We start from the raw sequence: 20,435 nt of genomic DNA, 5'->3' as shown, positions 1-20,435 counted from the left end.
GCCATTTCACAACGTATTGACACACTTAGAGACAACCAGTGGGAAATATGCTTGCAATTATCACAGAGTATATACAGCAATCCTTAAGTTAAATTTAATACCTTTTTTACTACCTTCTGAATTTTTTTAAAACCATCACGACACTGAGTTGCAAGTGTTAATCGGCGACCTTTCTAACGTTTACGGAGATTTTGACATATATAACACTATACACAACATAATAGATTTAGAGACTCACTGATGTTGACCACATATTGCACACATTTATTTCATTTTGTGAATAAAAATAAAACAAACTACATTAAATGTGCAATGGAGAGATAGTTCCAGCACACTGGCTGGCATTCACTACATGAACTGTTGATGCATTATAAACTGGCATCTGCTATATGAATTGTTGCTGATATCACTTCACAAACTGGCATCCACTACGTGAACTGGTGTGCTATAGGCCTAATATGAACTCATGAGCAAACATCAACACGAATGGCCCTGCCTTGTTGATGCCATCAACAAGCTGTTTTTTGAAGAACGATGCTAATCCAAATCTGATTATGTAGCCGGTTTTGTCTTTACCACACGTGAATGACTTTGCGATGTCAGAGTCGGGAAACATTTCTTTAAACAGCTCCGAAATTCCTTCGTTGGAGTTAAATGAGTGGTGTTTAACTGCAGTGTTTAAACACCAGAGCCTCCGCACGCAGTGTTGGTGTGGTGCCCATAGTCACCCGGAGGTCAGACGTAGTTGCTGGAGCCGTAGCGTTGGCTTGTACCGTGGCACTAGTGGTGGTGGTGCAGCAGCACAGACAGTTGGCAGAGTGGTAGAATGAACTGCTCTCGCCGACCGCGCATTCCATTTTTATGTTTAGTGGATTGCATATGCGACCGAAGTGCATTAGCTCCCATCCAGTTGACATTGATGTTTTTTTTACAAACCGAATAATAAGCCTGCCGGTTATTCCCTACTACACCCAGCTGTCAGAAAACTTGCATTTGCCCATGACGACGACGATGGTTGTCTGGACGTTGAAGATATGCCTAAACAAGTCAAAAACGTAAGCCAGCCAGTTGGTTACCCAGTTGAAGCGCGCAGTGTTTGAGATGTCCAACGACCACTGAATATGACGTCAGCATCAAACATACAAAGTTGAGACTTCAGGATTGATACCGGTAGATCTTTGATTATGTGCCCAGCTTTGCTAAAGCCCGCATTTAAACAAACTAACGCGAACTTTAGAAGATTGAAATTCTATCAGAATAGGACACTTGAAAAAATAATACCTATTTAAAAAAAAATAATACCTCTAAAACTACATTTAACACTTTTAATGGCATTAAATTTGGCAATTTTGATTTATCACCTTTTAATACTTTTTAAAACCCCGCGGACACCCTGTATCAGCATTTTCTGGAATGTCAGTTGATTACATAATAAAGACTATTATTATACAAGAATATACTTGATCAGAAGTGAATAACCTCTTTCTATCTTCATAAATATGTATGTTAATTCATTATTAATACTATATTAATTAATGAATATGGTGAGAAATGTTAAATAGCTATTATATTGTTAAATATTATATGTTAAAAATTATAATGTGACGTCTTTGGTAATAGCACCCACCACTACCTAGAATTAAAATGAAATGAATCCTGCCACACACAGACACAGACACACACACACACACACACACACACACACACAGACACACACACACAAGCAGATAAACGACATTAAAATCCACGGACAAACATGAATCCAAATATGTTGTGCATGCCTGTGTCAAGGCAGTTATTCCATCAGGCAAGAATGTAGGAGAAGACCACTGATGAACTGCACAGCAGTGCGATGTGACAAACATACTATATTTAAATATATACTGATGAACGGCACAGCAGTGCGATGTGACAAACAGACTATATTTAAATATATACTGATGAACGGCACAGCAGTGCGATGTGACAAACAGACTATATTTAAATATATACTGATGAACTGCACAGCAGTGCGATGTGACAAACAGACTATATTTAAATATATACTGATGAACGGCACAGCAGTGCGATGTGACAAACAGACTATATTTAAATATATACTGATGAACTGCACAGCAGTGCCATGTGACAAACAGACTATATTCTGGTCTTTCATGTCCACACTGCGTCTACCCCACAGCCATGCCCTAGTTATACCCCACAAACCACAACCGCTGCTTGGTTTCAACATATGGACGTGTATCCACCCACACATAAAACACATGTTTACAAAGCTCCAGGGCAACTCTCTCTCTTAAACCATATCCTCAATTTGTTTCACCCATCATCCACTTTTAAAAGAAGTATCAGACTTCAATGTCACACACTGCTAACATTCCACCTGCATTCTGATGGTGCTCCTGCATTCAACATGTCCTGGTCACCAGCTTCATAACTGCAATAATGACTGATAATGTCCACAATATGTATCAGATTCACTTACGTAATTATTATAGAACAATCTTACTAATGATTTTGTGAAATAACCTACGTTGGAATTAAGATGATTCTTTTTTTACTTAAAATGTGTATTACTTGACTTTGTTCAACAATGTAATACAGGCACCTATTGTATATTGCTATGTAGAACGTACATTTGAGAGCATATTTGGTTCCGTGGTAACAACGTAGGACTTTTAAAATAAGGGAATAGTGACATCTGTAATGCACATTGCACATACAGCACAGTGCTGTATTCATACTCCAAATAATCGTATACTTGGCTTGCACAGATATTCATACTCAGTCATTAGTGCACATAAATATGAACTCTGTCTTGACTGACTCTCTTTATGTTTCAAAATAAATATGAGAAATGAAAGGGGATCTCTTATTATAAAGATTAAAACATGTTTTTTTTCTACTCTGTTCATTTTGATATTGTCAGACCACATATTGGTAATTCCATTCTAAAAGGAATGGAGGAAACCCAGGCAGGGGGAAGAATGGGAAGAGAGAAAGGAGGTGTCTTATGGTGTCAATAAAATACTTTAATGAAACTAAAGGACTAAAAAGTCCTCCAAGGACACACAGCTGGCAGGGTTTGAATGTGAGTGTTTACTTGAAGGAAGTACTATCAAATCTAAAAATACACAACAAAGCATTGTGGGCTGTATGAGTAGCTTTATGCAAATGCTTAAAGCACATATGATGCTAACATGCTAACATGCTAACCCAGGTCAGTGGTGTGAACAGGGTATTAGTAAGCAGTGTTGAGATGGGATCCTGAGGCACTGAACAATGAACAATGGCTGCAAGATGAACAAGCCCATATGAAGTCCATAGATCAAGTCCACATGAATTTGTGCTTCAGAAAGAGATACAACCTCAAGGAGGTCTGCTTTTGTACAAAGGAGTTGTAACATGGCCAATGCCACACATTCCCTTGCTGACATGTTATGCTTTAAGCACTCAAGCTTTCTACTAACCACTACAGGATATCCTCTTGAGGTCCAATGTGGTAAAAGGGAGCTTTAAAAGGGAATGTTCCCTTGCCACCATCACCTTGGGCTTGCTCTAGGGCAGTGCTTGGGGGGCGGCCCTTCCAGAGGGGGGGGGGGGCTGGAGATACAATGAATACAATAGCCTGACATGAACATGCACAAACTTGCGAAAAAAAGAAAAAGTATGACACCATTTTTCAGCACATATTGTATTACCGAACAAGGAGACATATAGATATAGATATAGATAGATAGATATACATCTAAAATGCTGCAATATGCTTCATGACAGCTCTACATGCTATAGTACAACATCTGTTCTGGTATTTGAATGATTGGATATTCTTTTACTGCACTTCTCTGTCCAGCATCAACCAGTTAGCAACAGTCTCCCAGACGCATCTTGCAATATGGGTTTGTTTTGTGTCAGTGAAAACATGGCAGAAAGCAGTGACAGTGCTCTGGAGATTCTTCAGCCTAAAGCCATTTTCTCATATAAACTCCAGACAATGTCCGGAGAATCAGATCCAGAGATTGTCCGGAATTGCTCTTTCAGACATGTATCACACAACAGGATGTGTCTGACGCGTTCTCACCTACTGGACATAGGCCGTGATCACACCAAGATGCGTCGCTAGAAACGCGTCGCTAGCAAAACCATTGTTTTCCTGTGGTACAGCGCGCCTGGGCGTGCAATCCTCTCTTGGTTCGTATTTTTCTTCGTATTTTTTAGGCGTGCATGAAAGTTCAAATATTCCCAACTTTTCAGCGCTAGGCGCGGAGTCGCACAACTCATCAAAGTCACACTTCGACTCTCTTCCATTGTGCTGAATTACATTCAAATCTGTGAAAAATTAACTAGCTGAACTGTTCAGTTGCTAGGTAGTTGTGCTGTTTTGAAGTTTAAGCTAAAATAACTGACTGCACATATGTGTCATTTGTTTCAGCAATGTGTCTTTTCAGTATAAAACTTGGCGAAATTATTTCAGTTTGTGTATCAGTAGTTTTTGAACATTTTCAGCACAGTTTAACATATTGTGCTAAAACTGCTAACCGTGAATATTTTGGTCTTATCGTGATATCAAATGTTCGTACCGTTTCATCTCTGATATATATATATGGGGGAGACTTGGCTAAGATGAGCCAGGGGGTATGTTGACTTACCTCCTGTATCTGGGCAACCATACACAATTTGTCAGGTGACCCTAAATTTAGTTTGCTTTCTTCATTTTCATCTTGTTGTGGAAGAAAAAATATGCTTACCACATGGATCTTTCCCAAATAAATTGTTTTGGCATATTAGTATATATATGGTATAAGCAGTCTCACATCAAAAGTACTTTACTTTTGTTCATTGAAGGCATTTTGTGTCAAAGCAATGCAAAAGTATCCAGTTTAATTCACATTCACAAGTGTTTTGAAAAAGTAAACTCAACCGTAAAAAACTGTAAGAACACAATGTGATCACTCTGCTTATTATCACTGGCTCCCGGTGTTTGCTAAATTACATTTAAATCTTTTACTCCCACAGGACAGCAACTAAATCAGCACCAACCTATTTTAATTCTATCACTCAGATCTATTCCCCATGTTGACTAGTTCGTTCCTCTGATAAACGATGGTTGCCTTTGCAGCAAGAGATCCAATTGAGACATTTTCATCAGTGGTGTCTCAGTGGTGGGATGAGCGATGGATGTGTTATAATCCTCGATCTCAGTACACAAACACACACACACACACACAAGTATGATGTATGTGTTATAACCCTCGATCTCAGTACACAAACACACACACACACAAGTATGATGTATGTGTTATCACCCTCGATCTCAGTACACAAACACACACACACACACACACACACAAGTATGATGTATGTGTTATAACCCTCGATCTCAGTACACAAACACACACACACACACACAAGTATGATGTATGTGTTAAAACCCTCGATCTCAGTACACAAACACACACACACACACACACACACAAACAAACACACACACACAAGTATGATGTATGTGTTATAACCCTCCATCTCAGTACACAAACACACACACACACAAACACACACACACACACAAGTATGGTTGAGAACATAGGAGCAGAGTTTATTGGAGGTTATCGTTGCTGAATGGTCTGACTCAGGGTTTCCCCGGAGCATCACGCCCCCTCCACCTGCATGTGTTCTCCCCACAGTGCCTCTTGTTGCCATCATGTCCTCAGGGAGATGGTGCACATGCCATCTGCAAGATTTAAAAGAAACAAGCGTTATCAGGCATTGCTCTAAGGTTATGTGCCTATTGTAGACACAGGCTGGTATGGGCTCTCTGACATGTCTCAATGTGCAATCTACCAGCATCAGACATATTCAGGAACACATGGAAGGCTTACATTACAAGAAAAGTTACACATAAACTTACATACATCATTTTGTGTTTGCATTCCTCTGGATGAGCAGGACTGGAGTCGTGAACATCTCCATGTATCCACGGTGATGTGGTTCTGTACCTGTAAAGGTATGTAGACCCGTTTATTTTGTCTGTCGATGTTACAGCAAGCAATGGGAAGCAAAATTCTCTTGGAACAGAATTATTGGAACAGAGGATTATTTGACCTACCCCTCTCTTTCCTTTTTGAATCTTTTCCTGGTCTTATTAGTTAGAGCCCCAAAGCACTAGATCAAATGGGAGAATGTAAAAATGGTAAATTTCAGTGCTTCCTCTTAATCTCTTCAAATGGAGAATATATAGGGTATCTTGTAACTGCATGTGGAGGGGGGGAGGGGGGTGAGAATAGAGAATAAGACTGGTGTGGAACAGAGGCTGCATGGAAATCAAAAATGTGAGCTCACCTCGAGGCTCTTTCTGATCTCAACGCCTGGTTGAGATAACACTCTAGCCTCTGGCACAACCCCCCTCACAACTAAGACGTTCATGGAGGTTTATCTAAAAGGTATAGGCTGGGCCCCTCCTATAGCCACATATCACACTGATAGATATAAACAATACTGACAGATTTAAAACTGCTCCTGAGGTTACTGGCAGACTTCTTGATGCCATCTAATGGACAATTAGTTTGGCAGTCCCTCGCGATTCCGTGACTCGCGAATTCAAAGCAAAATCAGCCATAAGCCTTGATGTTAAATTGAAACCAATTTCCACTTCTGGCCTCCTGATGGTGGTATACGGTTGGGCGGAGTCGGTCTCAATCCCTGCCACTGCTTAATGTCCCACTGACATCTGCTCTCTCTATGTTATCTCTTTAAAAGTTAAATTAACTACTTACACATTATGTTATTCTGAATTGGATTCAGTTGTGAAATTGTGAATAGTGTTTGAATATGACATTAAACTTAAGGCATATTGTTGTGTCTAACTGTATAGTGTTTGAATGTGACATTAAACTTAAGGCATATTGTTGTGTCTAACTGTATAGTGTTTGAATGTGACATTAAACTTAAGGCATATTGTTGCGTCTAACTGTATATTCAGCCGTCCGTCTTGCACGGAGATGGCATTTCAAAATAAAAGCTTCATCCAAAATTCATGCATAGGCCTTTTGAAGTGTAGTAGAAGTAAGGCCAGGAATGGTCAACACATTCTGAATAATCATGCTCTCTGTTCAGTTGTCTTGAAACAAAAGTAGAGGATTACTCATTACTATAGTGCAGGATTACCATTCTGAATATTAACAAGAACTTGTGATTTTGGAATTCAAAGCTTAAAACCAAGGCATGACTTTTTATTTTAACTTAATTTCAATAACATTCTAGTATGGATGTGTATGTAAAGTATGGTTGTGAAAGTTCACAGGAATACAGTATGTATATAAAATCTGTCAGATGTCTGTGATTTTTTCTCTCTCCTTAATTTGTTTTCTAGTAAATGGGGTTTAAGGAGAAACAAAAATCACAAAATGGCAGAATTGTATCTTCTCTTAATGTCTGTTCTAAACTAAAATATTGTTTTCTAAACACATTTTTCTGGACCTTGCTAGTTGGTAATGATTTCATTATGTTCTATGAGGGACAATGAGTTTGCTGTGGAAGGTGTTTATGAAGAGGTTTGTGACAAAGTATCAAGGAAAGTTGCCCTAGTGATCTATGAAAGTGATGCATTGTGGAAGTGATGGATAAGTGGAAGTTTTCTTTGAATATCACGTCGGTAATACACACCTGACTCTTGCTTGTCACGTGTGCAGTCCACGTATGCTATCAAACATACGGCCTGGTAGATTTGTCATCAGCTTCCAGCAGTATACCTAGGGAGAGGATTTTCACCTGCAAAACAAACAAATTACAATTAAAAGATCTAGTTAGCTCAGTATCTAACTGCCTCTGATAACCTTTTTAATGGAGTAGTATTGGCACATAACATACAGCACCAGTATTTCCTTCTGTAGGCGTCAGGATCAGTGCCCTCTCTGACCCTGACGTGTGAGGCTCCTCTTCCTCTCCTCATCTTCCTCCTCCTCTCATTCTGCTCTCCACCTCCACTCCCTCTGCTTCTTCCTCTCAGATGACTTTCTGCTGCTTCAGAGGACTGGACAACACTGGATTCCTGCCATAAAACCATGAGAAGAACCATTATACGAGGCAAAAGTCCAAACAAAATAACCCCCAAAAAATAATTTCTAATTTATTTCTAGTGTAGCGGCAGTGAGCCCCTTCTAAACACTAATAGTGCAGGTGCACACATATGGAGCATTGCTAAAGGTCAAACAAAGTGTACATCCCTGCCAATGTTTTTAATGGAAGATTAATGGAAGACTTTTCAGCTACCTTGTCTATGTCTATTATGTCATCAAAAACAATGGATCCAGAAGTTATACAGCAGTTTACGAACCCGCTTAACGTATATGGGCAAAATATGTTGGCAACACTAAAAGAAAAGAAAAAAAATCTAGCTAGCTAATTCCTCTACAAACGCACATTAAAACACAACTATAAAAAGCTATGCTTATATAAAACCCAGTCGCTTTACTCTACCTTGCAGGTTGACATGGTCCCTTGACTTCCATCGTCTTCTAGGAGGTTCCATCTCCTTGACTTCATAAACAAATGATGTCCACAAGGGGAAGGCCATAATTTGTATTTATGACATTGATATTGTCACAAGTGAGTTACACAAGGAGACTCTAGGGGGCACGTATCACCATCACTGCATAATTCTTCTTCATAGTCTGTTTTACTTCAACTTTATCCACCTTTACATACAATGTTTATCACAGTATTCATCGCCAGAGACAGCTTACCTCCTTCACATTGAGCTCCAGTGAAGCCTGAACAACATCTCCATTCAAGAGCTGTAACAGTGCGGTACACCACCTTATAGGACGGACGCACCACAGTGCGGTAGCTGGAGGGCATAGGAACAAAACCAAAACCATGTCAAACTCTTGTAAAACAAACAGCATCAGCATTAGAAGTGGTCTAGTATTAACATGTGTATACGAGGGATGGAAACAATGTTCTACCTTGGAGTTTTACCATCCACGAACACGCAAAAAAGGGGAATTAATCCAAATGATTCCAAAAGGTCATTAAAGGTCATAATTTGACAACCTTTACTTCTAAACTTCTATCTAGGTCATTCTAAGATGTAGCCATACATGCTATATGTTGTGCTTTTCAGGACAGCCAGGGCTAACCAGATCTGCCGTCATTTCATATAATATTAATTGCTGAAGTTTTATATTAGCTTTCATATTAATAACAAATCATTTTCGCATCTTAAAAAGTTCTATCTATCTCAGATATGTATAAACAAGAATGTCTGTATTCTCGGGACATTCGACCCATGATGGTGGAACACTATCACTTGACTTCATATAGTCTTTCTCCAAGCTTATCTTCCGTTTTTTTCTCTCTCCACTAATTTTTGATTAACGATATCATATACTCCACCAATCCATATTAAACTGGGCATGACTGTAGCACCTCTTGGCTGATACAGAATATAAAGTTTGTGTCCCTTCGTGCTAGCGCCCCCTGAAGTGAGGTAGGCTCAAAGCACTTTTTGGGCGATAGCTTGACAACTGTTTCACTAAAAATTACAGAATTTTATAGCAAATTGGAGGCATATGGCTCATTACATCTCATTTGCGCCACCTAGTAAAGAAATGTTCAGTCCAAACATCTACCACTTCATTGGCCAACATCTCATGATGTAAAGGTCAAAACATCTACCACTTCACTGGCCAAACATCATATATGTAAATTATTACTTTTGGGATTTGTTTGGGACTGGGTCTTGTTTGCCCAGTCATAATTTATGTTCCTTGACACAATGTAAGTTGTTGTAAGTAAGCAATGTACTTTGATACACACAACTTCCAATGTAATGATTCCATCCAGATGACTTTTGGGGTAGAGACAATAACATGAGCAGTCCCTGAGGGGGATACCAAGAGCACTGCTGTCAGTGACATCATATATTTATTTTATTGGTGATCACACCAAAGACACGGGGTTCAGAGGAGTTTCCCCCAGAAAAGTTTTTGTTAACCATTGTAGTGTTAAAACTCACACTTTTCAAGCACCGCAAAACCTCCCACTCTCTATGGCGAGGTTACAAAGAGTTCCTTCTGAGGCCTGCAGAAAACCTAGAGAAAGCCTTGGGCCATAATACGCACACTTTTCCTGTAATTGGTAGCGGAAGGCAAGGTAAGAGAATGCACTAGCGCCTTCAAGTGGAAAATGCCTCTGTGTTTAGCCAGGTGGGTGGGGGGTCCAAAGCTTCGGAATGGAGCCAGTATTTTGAAATTCTGATATTTTGTGGCCCAGTAGAGAAACTTCATATTAGGAAGAGCCAAATCCCCAAGTGGCTTGGGTCTCTGTAGTTGGAGTTGGAGAATAGTCATCTTCACAGAGTCGACATGGCCGGCCAAAGACAAGTTGAGGAGGGACCAACGCTCAACATCTTCCTGAGTTCGGGATAGCAAGGGAGCAAAATTCGCCTCGTAAAGGTCTTCAAATTTGCGTGTGACCTGGACTTCAACATATGTAAAGCTATAATGCTTTAAAGGGCAGGGAATGTCTGTGCAGCTATATTAATAGGATATCTCATTCTTATTCAACTTCGTAGCCAGAAATGTGACCAAATGACTGAAGAGATGCCAAAGCAGCAGGGACAGAGACAGAGAGATTGGAACAAACAGCTTTTTGGCACCAGTCAATGTTCCCTGCCTGACCCGTTTTGAACCTGGTCATTTTAACAAGGGTCAGAAAAGACTGTGTCTGGTAAGAGCTATGCCTCCCTATTAAGGAGAGTACACAGCAGACCCAGTAATGGTAATGTTAAGTAGTCATTCAGTAAAGGCATTACGCTGTGCTGAACTAAATACCATTAGAAACCCTTGGACGAGTTTTATCCAGTCATCAAGTAGCACAGCTGCTATGACTTGCATATCTGATTTGAATTTGATATTATTATACCATAATGTAATAAAACATTTAAAATCAAATCTTATAACAAATATTGTTGCTGGTCTTGCTATTATCCATGGTTACTGCACCATTTCAGCTGAGAAATAATAGTGAACAGTGCTAATATTATTTGAAATCCCACTTTTCCTTGCGTGTGTGTGTGTGTGTGTGTGTGTGTGTGTGTGTGTGTGTGTGTATGTGTGTACCCATGCATGCCCGTGAGTAAACTCACCTTCCCCCTGTACACCCTTGGGGCCAGCGACAGGTCTGGTACACACGCTGGAGAATCGTTCCATTGTGCACGTGGCATGTCACCGTCTTTGTCACCGTGTTGGGGCACCAGTTTCTGTGAAGAAAAATGCACACATTAGATATGATAAGAAGTTGTTTGGCTTTAAACCACCTGCATCTTGTAAGGGTTTGTTATGATTTTTGCAAGCAAATTAACTTAATTTGCAATTCTCAATAATTGCTATTGAAATTTGCAATGATTTTAGAGTTTTGTTTATAGTTTCACAACACAAGTTCAAATCACTGATCCTTAGTATGTATCTGTGACCTTTTACACCACGTTTGAAGATAATACTCTGGACAACAATCATTCAGAATAATTTGTATTTTCTCAAAATAGAAAAAAACATGTTTCAAATTCTCTCTATAAAACAACATTTCAAACATTTGTACAAACAGAGAGATACATAAATTGAGAGACACACACAGAGAGAGAGAGAGAGAATCGATATATTTCAGGAAAATGTATAAAGGTTCTCCACTGCATCTTTTAGCTACCATCAGCCCCAGCTTCTGAAGATACCGAAGGAGCTACAGTAAATGTAGTCAAGGCAACCTAGCAGCCAAATTAGTGTTCTAGCTGACAAAACAACCTCAAGCAGATGGGTCCCCCCTTATGTGCCGTGGTTCTGCTAAAGGTTCCTTCCTGATTAACAGGGAGTTTTTCCTTGCCCCTGCTGCCATTGTGCTTGCTCTAAGGGGGTCTAGGCTCTGGGCTCTGTAAAGCGCCTTGAGACAATTTTATTGTTCTGACGCTATATAAATCAAATTGAATTGAATTGAATTGAATTGAACTGTGTAGCAATTTGACATTTTTTGAGATATGTTTTTATAGGCAGGTACTTTTGGTATCATCTTCAAATCCATTTTGATGGTATTATAGATGAAACGGTGTGAACATGTTGGTCACTATACTAAATGATCACGGTATTGTTAAAATATGCTGAAAATGTTCAAAAGATGATGCACAAATTGAAATAATTTCACCACGTTTTATATTGAAAACTACAAAATTAGCAGCACTTCACACGTTTTGTTTACATAAACATAGCCAACACATTATGTGAATGAAAATGTGTGTGAAATATATCAAAGGCGCATTAACAATAAAGGTCGCACCATGTGACCGTGAGGGATAACTACACGTTGTGCTTATTGCAGATAAGAAAATGGCAAACAAAAAATACATTTCGTCACATTCTATGCTCTATAAGTAATGCAACATGGGACCCCAAAACAGACTCTAAAAATCTATAAATGACATTCTGCTATCTCTTCTTCCCCATGTCTGTAATGTTGTCTTATGTTGTTGAGGCTGGTGAGGCAACAGTATTGGTTGTTGTTCTGTTGTTGAACAGGGTTTGGGTCCCAGTTTCGACCCTCAACCCTAGTACTTTTCCTGGCCACGATTGCACAATGTCAATTATTAATGGCGCTATATAAAGGAATCAAATTGAATCAAATCAACTTGAAGCCCCATTACATAAGAATTGGTATATCTTTTGCTACTGAGCTCCCCCTAAAGTTGCAGAGTGTAGCTCACTTTTACACCACAATACAAATCACGCTTTGAGACCCCCTAATGGACAGTGGTACACGTGTATTTGTTGACAAGCTGAAGGATATGGAACTGACAAAGACAACGGCAGAAGTCAAAGAAGCATGTCAACTGACAAGATAGAGTAACATCACAAAATTTTACACAAGTATGACGCATCGTTTTATCGGAGATTAATGCCAACATAACCAACGAATAACCAACGAATAAGAATGACAAATACTGCTTGTGTTTTCTGCCCATATACATTGTTTGCTAAGCATTTGAATGTGTAATTTAATACAAGCTAGCTGAGTTAGGTTTTCAAGGTTGCAGTTGATTAAGAGTAGGCTAAGGGAAACGTATGCTGTTCATGAGGTGATTAAGGGTAGGCTAAGGGAAACGTATGCTGTTCATGAGGTGATTAAGAGTAGGCTAAGGGAAGCTTATGCTGTTCATGAGGTGATTAAGGGTAGGCTAAGGGAAGCTTATGCTGTTCCTGAAGGAAATACCAGTGCATGCAAAGCAAACAATTTAAAATAAATATAAAGTCAAAGATTGGAACATTCAACACAATTCAATGCATGCAGAGAGAGAGGGACGTAGAGAGAGTAGAAGGCAAAGAGGAAAAGGAGACAGGTGTGTCAAGACTGGTAGATTGAAAGATGGAGAGACATAGAGCAAACAGGAGAGAGACAGTATGGAGTGTGGGAACTGGGAAGGTTCTAAAGAAAGAAAGAAGAAAGATAAACAGGCAGAGAGAGAGAGTGTGAAAGAATGAAAAAGAGGATATAGAGCAAAGATATGAATACATTAAAGAGGTGGTTGGGTTAAAGAGATAGGGCCCTACTTTGATATAAAAAAAATGTATGGCCTTAACGGCCTATTCTGCCTGGGCTGTCGTCAAAAACGTGGATTTTGGATATAGGTGTTGCGACATATTCTTCTCTGTTAGATAATGCAATTTATTTATCTCGGATATCGTCGAAGTTATCACATATCCTGGCAGGCTGGCAAGAATAAAATGTTTGTTTTAAAAGGTTAAACCCCTTGAAAGAGTCGAGCGTATTGGAAGAGTTTACTGTTGACAGTTAACAATCGGGAAGGAAAGTCATGGAGTGGCCCCCTGGTGGTGGTGTCCGTAATGCTGAGTGAAATGAATGGGATTCTCCATGGAGTTGTTTTTAGAAAAAAATCTTTACAGTTAGTAGGTAGTTAGTAGTAGAACTGTACTGTTCAAACACTGCATTTCTTTTTTGGTAGATAACCTTTTTTGGAAAATTCAGTCTGTGGGATTTTACATCTGTAAACAATCTGTTCACCGATAGGGAGAAAACCACTAGGGGTGTAGGTTTTCACTTTCCTTCTCTAATGACAGTTAGAGAGTGTTGAAGTGGCAAAGATTCCACCATTCATTTCAATGGGACATTTTGACAGGTTAATCTGAAATGTCTTAAAACGTCTGAAGTGTAGAAAAATGAAAAATAACACAGCCTAGGTGTAATTTACAAGCCCTATGCGACAAAGTTTGAACGAAGTTTTTAGGCTAAGTGGTTTGAGTTGAATTCTACTAATAATGAATAACAATAACAATAAGAACAATAATACAGTGCCTTGCCTTGCATGCCACCTTGAAATCAAAACACCCCTTTGGGATGAGGGACAAAACAATGACCACACCGTATTGTGTTACTGTACAATGTGAAAATGCAATGCTCAAGAGGCTTTGCTTTTCACTGTGAGACATGAAGAGAACAATGAAAAGAAAAATCATTTGCATCTTGTTCAATTAACATCTAGAAAACAACGATAAGGGATTATTCTTCCTTCCTGTGTCATTTTATTACACACAATTTAATGCCATACCTTACCAAATGGACTACAACTCTTTGTTTTTGTCCTAATGCTCTATCAGCTAATTTTCTTTTGCGAAAAATGCATGCTGAAATCGTACCACCCAAGAAATCTAGTCACTGTCAAAGTCACAGTCCTCTTTCAAATAAGGGGCGTGGTTGAGGTTGCCAAGTGTGTACATGTGGGGGGAAATAAACTTAGCCCTTGTTTTCTAAAACATTATTTTGATAATTCTCCATGCCAAATTGTCTTTATATGGCTCATACGACCACAAACAACTTGAAACACCACAACCTCAATATTTGTCATCTCTGTAAGAGGTCAGAGTGGTGTCTATTAGTCTGCCTAGAGAAGACTGGGAACACAATTCCCAACCCTAGATCTGTAAACTGCACGGTGACAGATGTCCTCAATGCAAAATGCCATGTTGAATTAGATGAACTGTATAAAAACATGTCACAATAACAACCAATTCACAGACTGTCAACTGTTGGCAGTATTGATGTCAAGTGTGGCTTAGTTGCAGGCCGAAGATCATAACATCTGGAGCAGTACGTTGATCGGTTATGTCAGTCCAATATCTGATTAGTAAAATGGTCCATATCGGCACCCGATACCAATAGTGAATCGAATCACTCCCATCTCTACTGCTGAGTGGCTCCTTCAACCAGTGGGGCAATGAACCACAGGATGAGGTGGAACAATCCCTAGAATGTCATGCAGCTCAATGGGGCTCCTCATCCACATGCACATCCATCATTGAATGCCTGATGTGATGAAGTGTGATACCTAGCTAATCTGGACACTTTCGGGATGGATTACAATCCAGTCCATGGTAAAATTAAGAATAGCAGCTGACATAGCCAGTCTAATTGACACCGCTGCAACCTCTTTGGGAGACGGAAATATTGAGTTAGTGGTATTTGAAGTTGTTTGTGGTCCTCTCAACCATACAAAGACTTTTTGGCATAGACAATTATCAATATAAACATTTTATAAAATGAGGATTAAGTTAATGTAAATCCATTGATTGATACTGAGGTGACCAGAGTTTGTTTCCCCCCACAGGATCGTGCACACCGACCTCAAGCACACCCCCTCTTGGCTGGAGGACTGTGATTGGTCAGTAATTAGATTTCCTGGTGGTATGATTTCATTATGTACTTTTCGAAAAAGAAAACAAGCCAAAAGAGCATTAAGAGAAGGCACGCCTACACCATATCGCTGTGGTATGCCATGATTTCATCAGTAAACTGTACGTAATGTAATCCCTTCTCATAGTTTTTTCTGAATGGTAGTTGAACAAGACGCAAATCAATGAAATTATGAAGTAGATTAGAAACTTATAGAAAGATATTTAATGAGAGAGAGGGGGAGATGGAGAAAAGCAAGCCGTGTGAGGGCAGCTGAGAGGGGGAAGGGGGCTTGACTATAATGGGATTTGTGAGAAGATATATAAATACACTACCTTTCAAGTTTGTTTTAATATAATATAAATACACTACCTTTCAAGTTTGTTTTAATATAATATAAATACACTACCATTTAAGTTTGTTTTTGAAAGAAAGGCAAATGGAGGATTCTTTGATGACAGCTTTGAAAGACACAATTATTATTTCAATTAAGAAATAATTATTTCTAACCTTATCAATGACTGCTATTCCTATTGGTTTTTCAATATTTCCTATTCAAACTCATTTCACGTATGTTTTCATGGAAAACAAGGACATTTCTAAATGACCCGAAACTTTTGAACAGTAGAGTACTTTTGAACAGGACTACAAAAGGTATGCAAATAGCTCAATGTATTCACACAATATGAGGTGGTAATTTATTATTATTATAATGTAATAAATTTGATACATTCAAATGTTGATTCAATTTATGAAAGAGAATGAGACAGTACAGTGAAAGTGAGAGAGAAAGAAGGAGAGGCAGAGACATTAAAGGTATAGGGAAGTTAGATAATACGATGAAAAAAATAAATGAAGTGATTGAGGGAGAGTGACTGAGAAAGAGATGCACAAATTAAATAGATGGGGAAGTTAGATGTTGAGATTGACAGACAGATAAGAGACAGACAGATAAGAGAGGCAGAAAGACAGACAGACAGATGCAGACAGACTGCATTAGTGACAGTATAATGGTGACAGTTTTAGAACGTTGTAGCCGAAAATTATTGTTTTACTCTTTAATCTTAAATATCTTTAAAAATGTAGACCTACTAACTCTAGAAAAATGAAAATATCATAGATGAATTGTCAATTACAATTACCTACGCGACAAACTTTGCACGACGTTTCAATGTTAAACGGTTCAAGCTGAATTTGTCGCAGCAATCTGTTTGAAGAGTAAACAAGAAGCCTAGGAATAACAGTAGGCCTACAGTACATTGCTTTACATGCGATGTAATACATTGTTCTCTGTATTTGTTCTTCGTAGAGGACAATTGACATGATGCATGTATCGCCTTGTCTACACCACCTGGTACCTGGCTTGGTTAGGTTAAAATGCCGGTTCAGTAGTCTATAGCTACCCGACTGTAGCTTTTAGGAGTAGCTGGATTGGTTAAAATAAAAGTGTCTACAGATTGAGTAGATTAAGTTTCGGGCCTATTTCTTCAATAATTTTAGTAACGCTTTGATGTGACCAAATCTAAAATGTAGAGAAAATGAAAACGTAACTCTCATTACCTTTTCTCGTAAATGGGTGTTCGTGACGGTCCGGACATCTCTTTGTTGAGCTGTGTGCTCGTTGAAAACTTTCTAGGCACCGTTGCCCACGTCCCGTGACTACTACAGGTTAACCAGAGCAGTAACAGAGTCCACTGTAACTTTTTGGGACAAAAAGACACAGAATTGCAAGGAGGCACTTCCATTGCAGAGCGGTGTATGGCGTTTTGCAGTCTGTTTTCAACGCGAGAAATGTCAAACAAGAACGTAGCATTAGCTCTCTAAAAGGCTCAAATAAAACTTCAAACTACAAAGTGTAGTCGCACATATCAGCTATGAACCTTATCAAAGCATCTACTACCTTACCACTACATAGACTATGAACAAAATAGATAAGAGAGCTTATTTTGACAATGTACGGAGAAGTGGAACTTCGTCACCGAAAAGTTTTGAGCGCGTCCAAATGAAAGTGACCTATCTGGGCGAGTGCCACAGCAAGCAAGCGTTCGCTTTAAGTTTGCCCCTGTGCTGAGAACAGTGGAATAAGCAGTGCCCCGACGGTATTTGGCTAGGCGCGTTCGACACTGTGGCAGTCCCTCCTCTTTCTCAAATCTCTACCCCCTCGTCGTCTGAATTTTAGTCGACATTCACACAATGGGCAGTATTTCTTAACGTGGACATGCCCCTCACCAAACCTACTCTCGAACACACTACTTTTTTATACACCACATTCAAGATAATCTTCCGATTCAATACCAAAGTCGATTTTATCCCATGGCTGAAACGCTATAGCTTGAACATCTTGAACAGTACATTCAATATTTCTGTGACTATAGTAGACTATTGGAAGCACAAACCAGACACTGGCGGAATAAAAACAGGAAAGGCACTGGAAGCGGAGGTCGCATTGTCTAAACTCAAGTGTTTATAGGCTAAATTGAAAATACAGCAAGCTCTCAGCATGCCCTCAAATCATAACCATATGGCACCTACAATTTCTCAGGACACTTTTGTGACATTTTGTATCTACAAATGAATGGTACATGGGAAGACAGAACTCTCTTTGCTTAGCAGTATTAATATACAAAATGATTGTTGTTTTACATCATACATTTTATAATCCTTATAAAATGGTTAATGATTTGATGTAGAGCCCAATCAAGAGCAGACTTTTGCTCTATATCTTTTTTCATAAGGCTAATGTAGACTATGTTGGGTGTATATTTTTGTCGTTGCAAGGTAAAAATGACTGATCATTAAAAATGAGAATTACATTGACAATGATAGTTACAAGACTGAGGTCATTTTAATTTATAAGAAAAAATAAACATTTCCCCATGTACCTCTGAGGTTGTGATATCCTACATATTTAAATCCCAGCTGTGTGTGTATTGAAACTAGCAAACATGGTGAGAATAAGGAGCTCTCAAAAAAGCTGAAAGTAAAATCTACTGTATTTCATTACACCAAAAAGGCAATGACCACAACAGGTTTTGCGCAGGGCTTGCCGCTCCTAGATACAGTTGGCACCATAATAACTAAATGTAACGTTCATGATGCAAAAGCTCATCTGTGGGCCTGGAAGGTATCTGAAGTGTTATGTAGTACTGTTTGACAATCTTGACCGTGTCACAGGTATTCTTTGAAATTTTGGGATGTGAAGCGTATGTCCTCGTCAACCAAAGGCTGGCTCAGGTATTGGAGCTAGGATGTCATGGAATAGCCATTTCAGTTATCCCATACAAAATCTTAGATCACATTTATAAGCAACCAGCATGGAAGCCAAAGAATATCGCTGGGCTGGAATACTGAATACAAAATACTGACTGGGACTTTGCACATTTTTGGAGAGAATTTGATTTTGATTTGAACTATTTGTAAACTTAAAGACATGTTCTCAGCACCACCCTAATGTATAATTAATTAGTAAACTTTAAGAGTTTACTAGTTCATATACTAATTATAAAAGGGGACATATTATGAAAAACTCACTTTTTTTAGTGTTTCAGTGCTACATTTGGGTAGAGTGTCTCTTGAAGTCCCTTGCCAGCCCATTGACAATTTACTCTATGTTTTCATAGACGCCTCCTCCACACACCCACTGGCCATTGTTGTCCTCATTCACAGTCATGTAACCACAGTATAACATTCAATGGTGAACCAAGACTGGCGTCCCTTGGTGGCCTGAAATAGGCTACTGTTAAGTGAGAAACCTACAACGACATTAAAAAGCTTTCCTGTCACCATAATCTCTATAAAACCATAAGGTAGGTCACTTAATTATAATAGAAATATAACCACATAAAATGTTTAATTAAAATGTATTTTACGTGTTGTTATTGTTATAGTTATTGTTACGCCCCAACTTTAGTGGCCCTATGGGGCAAACAAACACTCCATCATGACCCAAGTAAACTACTAAAAACACCTTTTAAAAGTACCAAATCCATGGGATTTATTAATACAAAACTACATGACAACCATATAAAAACATAGCTGTAAAACAAAATCCCAGGTTAAGAGGCCGCAAGACCAGGGCCCCGTTCGTCGTAAGGGCTGAAGCGAAGTTAATCAATTGTCCTTTTAGCCCGTTAACATTAGCGAGCTGACTGAGAACAGCAAATATCGGTTCGTCAACGGCTCATCCGCCTCCAAATCATGTGGTTAATTTCAACCAGGCAAAATTTATCAGGGCAATTGCGCGTGCCCGTCCTACTTCAAAAGGCAGGAAAGGTCGATCACCAAAACAATGATTTTCTAACGGTATAATGGTTCTACACTCAAAGAAAAGGGCTCTTTTTTCTCCGCTAGCGAGCAGGAGATGAACATGAACGCTTATGAAGAATACAAGACTATAATCATGGCAAAATTCAACACCGCCACCGCTGTGAGAGCAAGGTGTGTTGGGATGTTTAAAGGGTGATATCTATGTATGAATACCTGACGGCAAGTGTGAACTGGTACAGAGTATTCTTCCACCGGTTCGTAACTGCAAGGTTGATAGTTCGAATCCCCTCACCTCATTCCTTGGTGTAGTTTTACATTTCCTTGTAAGTCGCTTTGAATAAAAATGACTAAATGTATTAATAACAAATGCAATAAATTGAAGCAGTGAAAATAAATTGTTTGTATTTCTCTCTATTCTTATCATGAGTCCACCTTAATCATTT

General features: G+C 39.0%; 1 protein-coding gene and 1 long non-coding RNA gene across 3 annotated transcripts in view; both read right to left on the bottom strand.

Moving 5' to 3' along the window:
* Positions 1–18,149, bottom strand: part of emid1 (EMI domain containing 1) — a 43,962-nt gene extending 25,813 nt beyond the window's left edge. For both annotated transcript variants that reach the window (XR_006152484.1, XM_031570054.2), the window contains exons 1-3: positions 17,287–18,149; positions 11,144–11,257; positions 8,739–8,842 (exon numbers count right to left, since the gene is read on the bottom strand). Coding sequence is in view for 1 of the 2 variants with exons in the window: in XM_031570054.2 (XP_031425914.1) it covers positions 8,739–8,842; positions 11,144–11,257; positions 17,287–17,471 (403 nt within the window). In the remaining variant the exon portion in view is untranslated. The remainder of the gene's footprint in view (positions 1–8,738; positions 8,843–11,143; positions 11,258–17,286) is intronic.
* On the bottom strand, positions 5,665–7,836 carry LOC122133013. Its single transcript, XR_006152485.1, has 3 exons — positions 7,660–7,836; positions 6,104–6,159; positions 5,665–5,993 (listed from the first exon to the last, which is right to left on the bottom strand). It is a non-coding gene; the product is annotated as an uncharacterized LOC122133013 (long non-coding RNA).
* Positions 18,150–20,435: the final 2,286 nt, after the last annotated feature.

The sequence above is a fragment of the Clupea harengus genome, chromosome 7 (genome assembly GCF_900700415.2).
Source record: "Clupea harengus chromosome 7, Ch_v2.0.2, whole genome shotgun sequence".
NCBI lineage: Eukaryota > Metazoa > Chordata > Actinopteri > Clupeiformes > Clupeidae > Clupea > Clupea harengus.
Note: the sequence above shows the minus strand (reverse complement) of the source record. Positions and strands in the feature narration are given on the sequence as shown.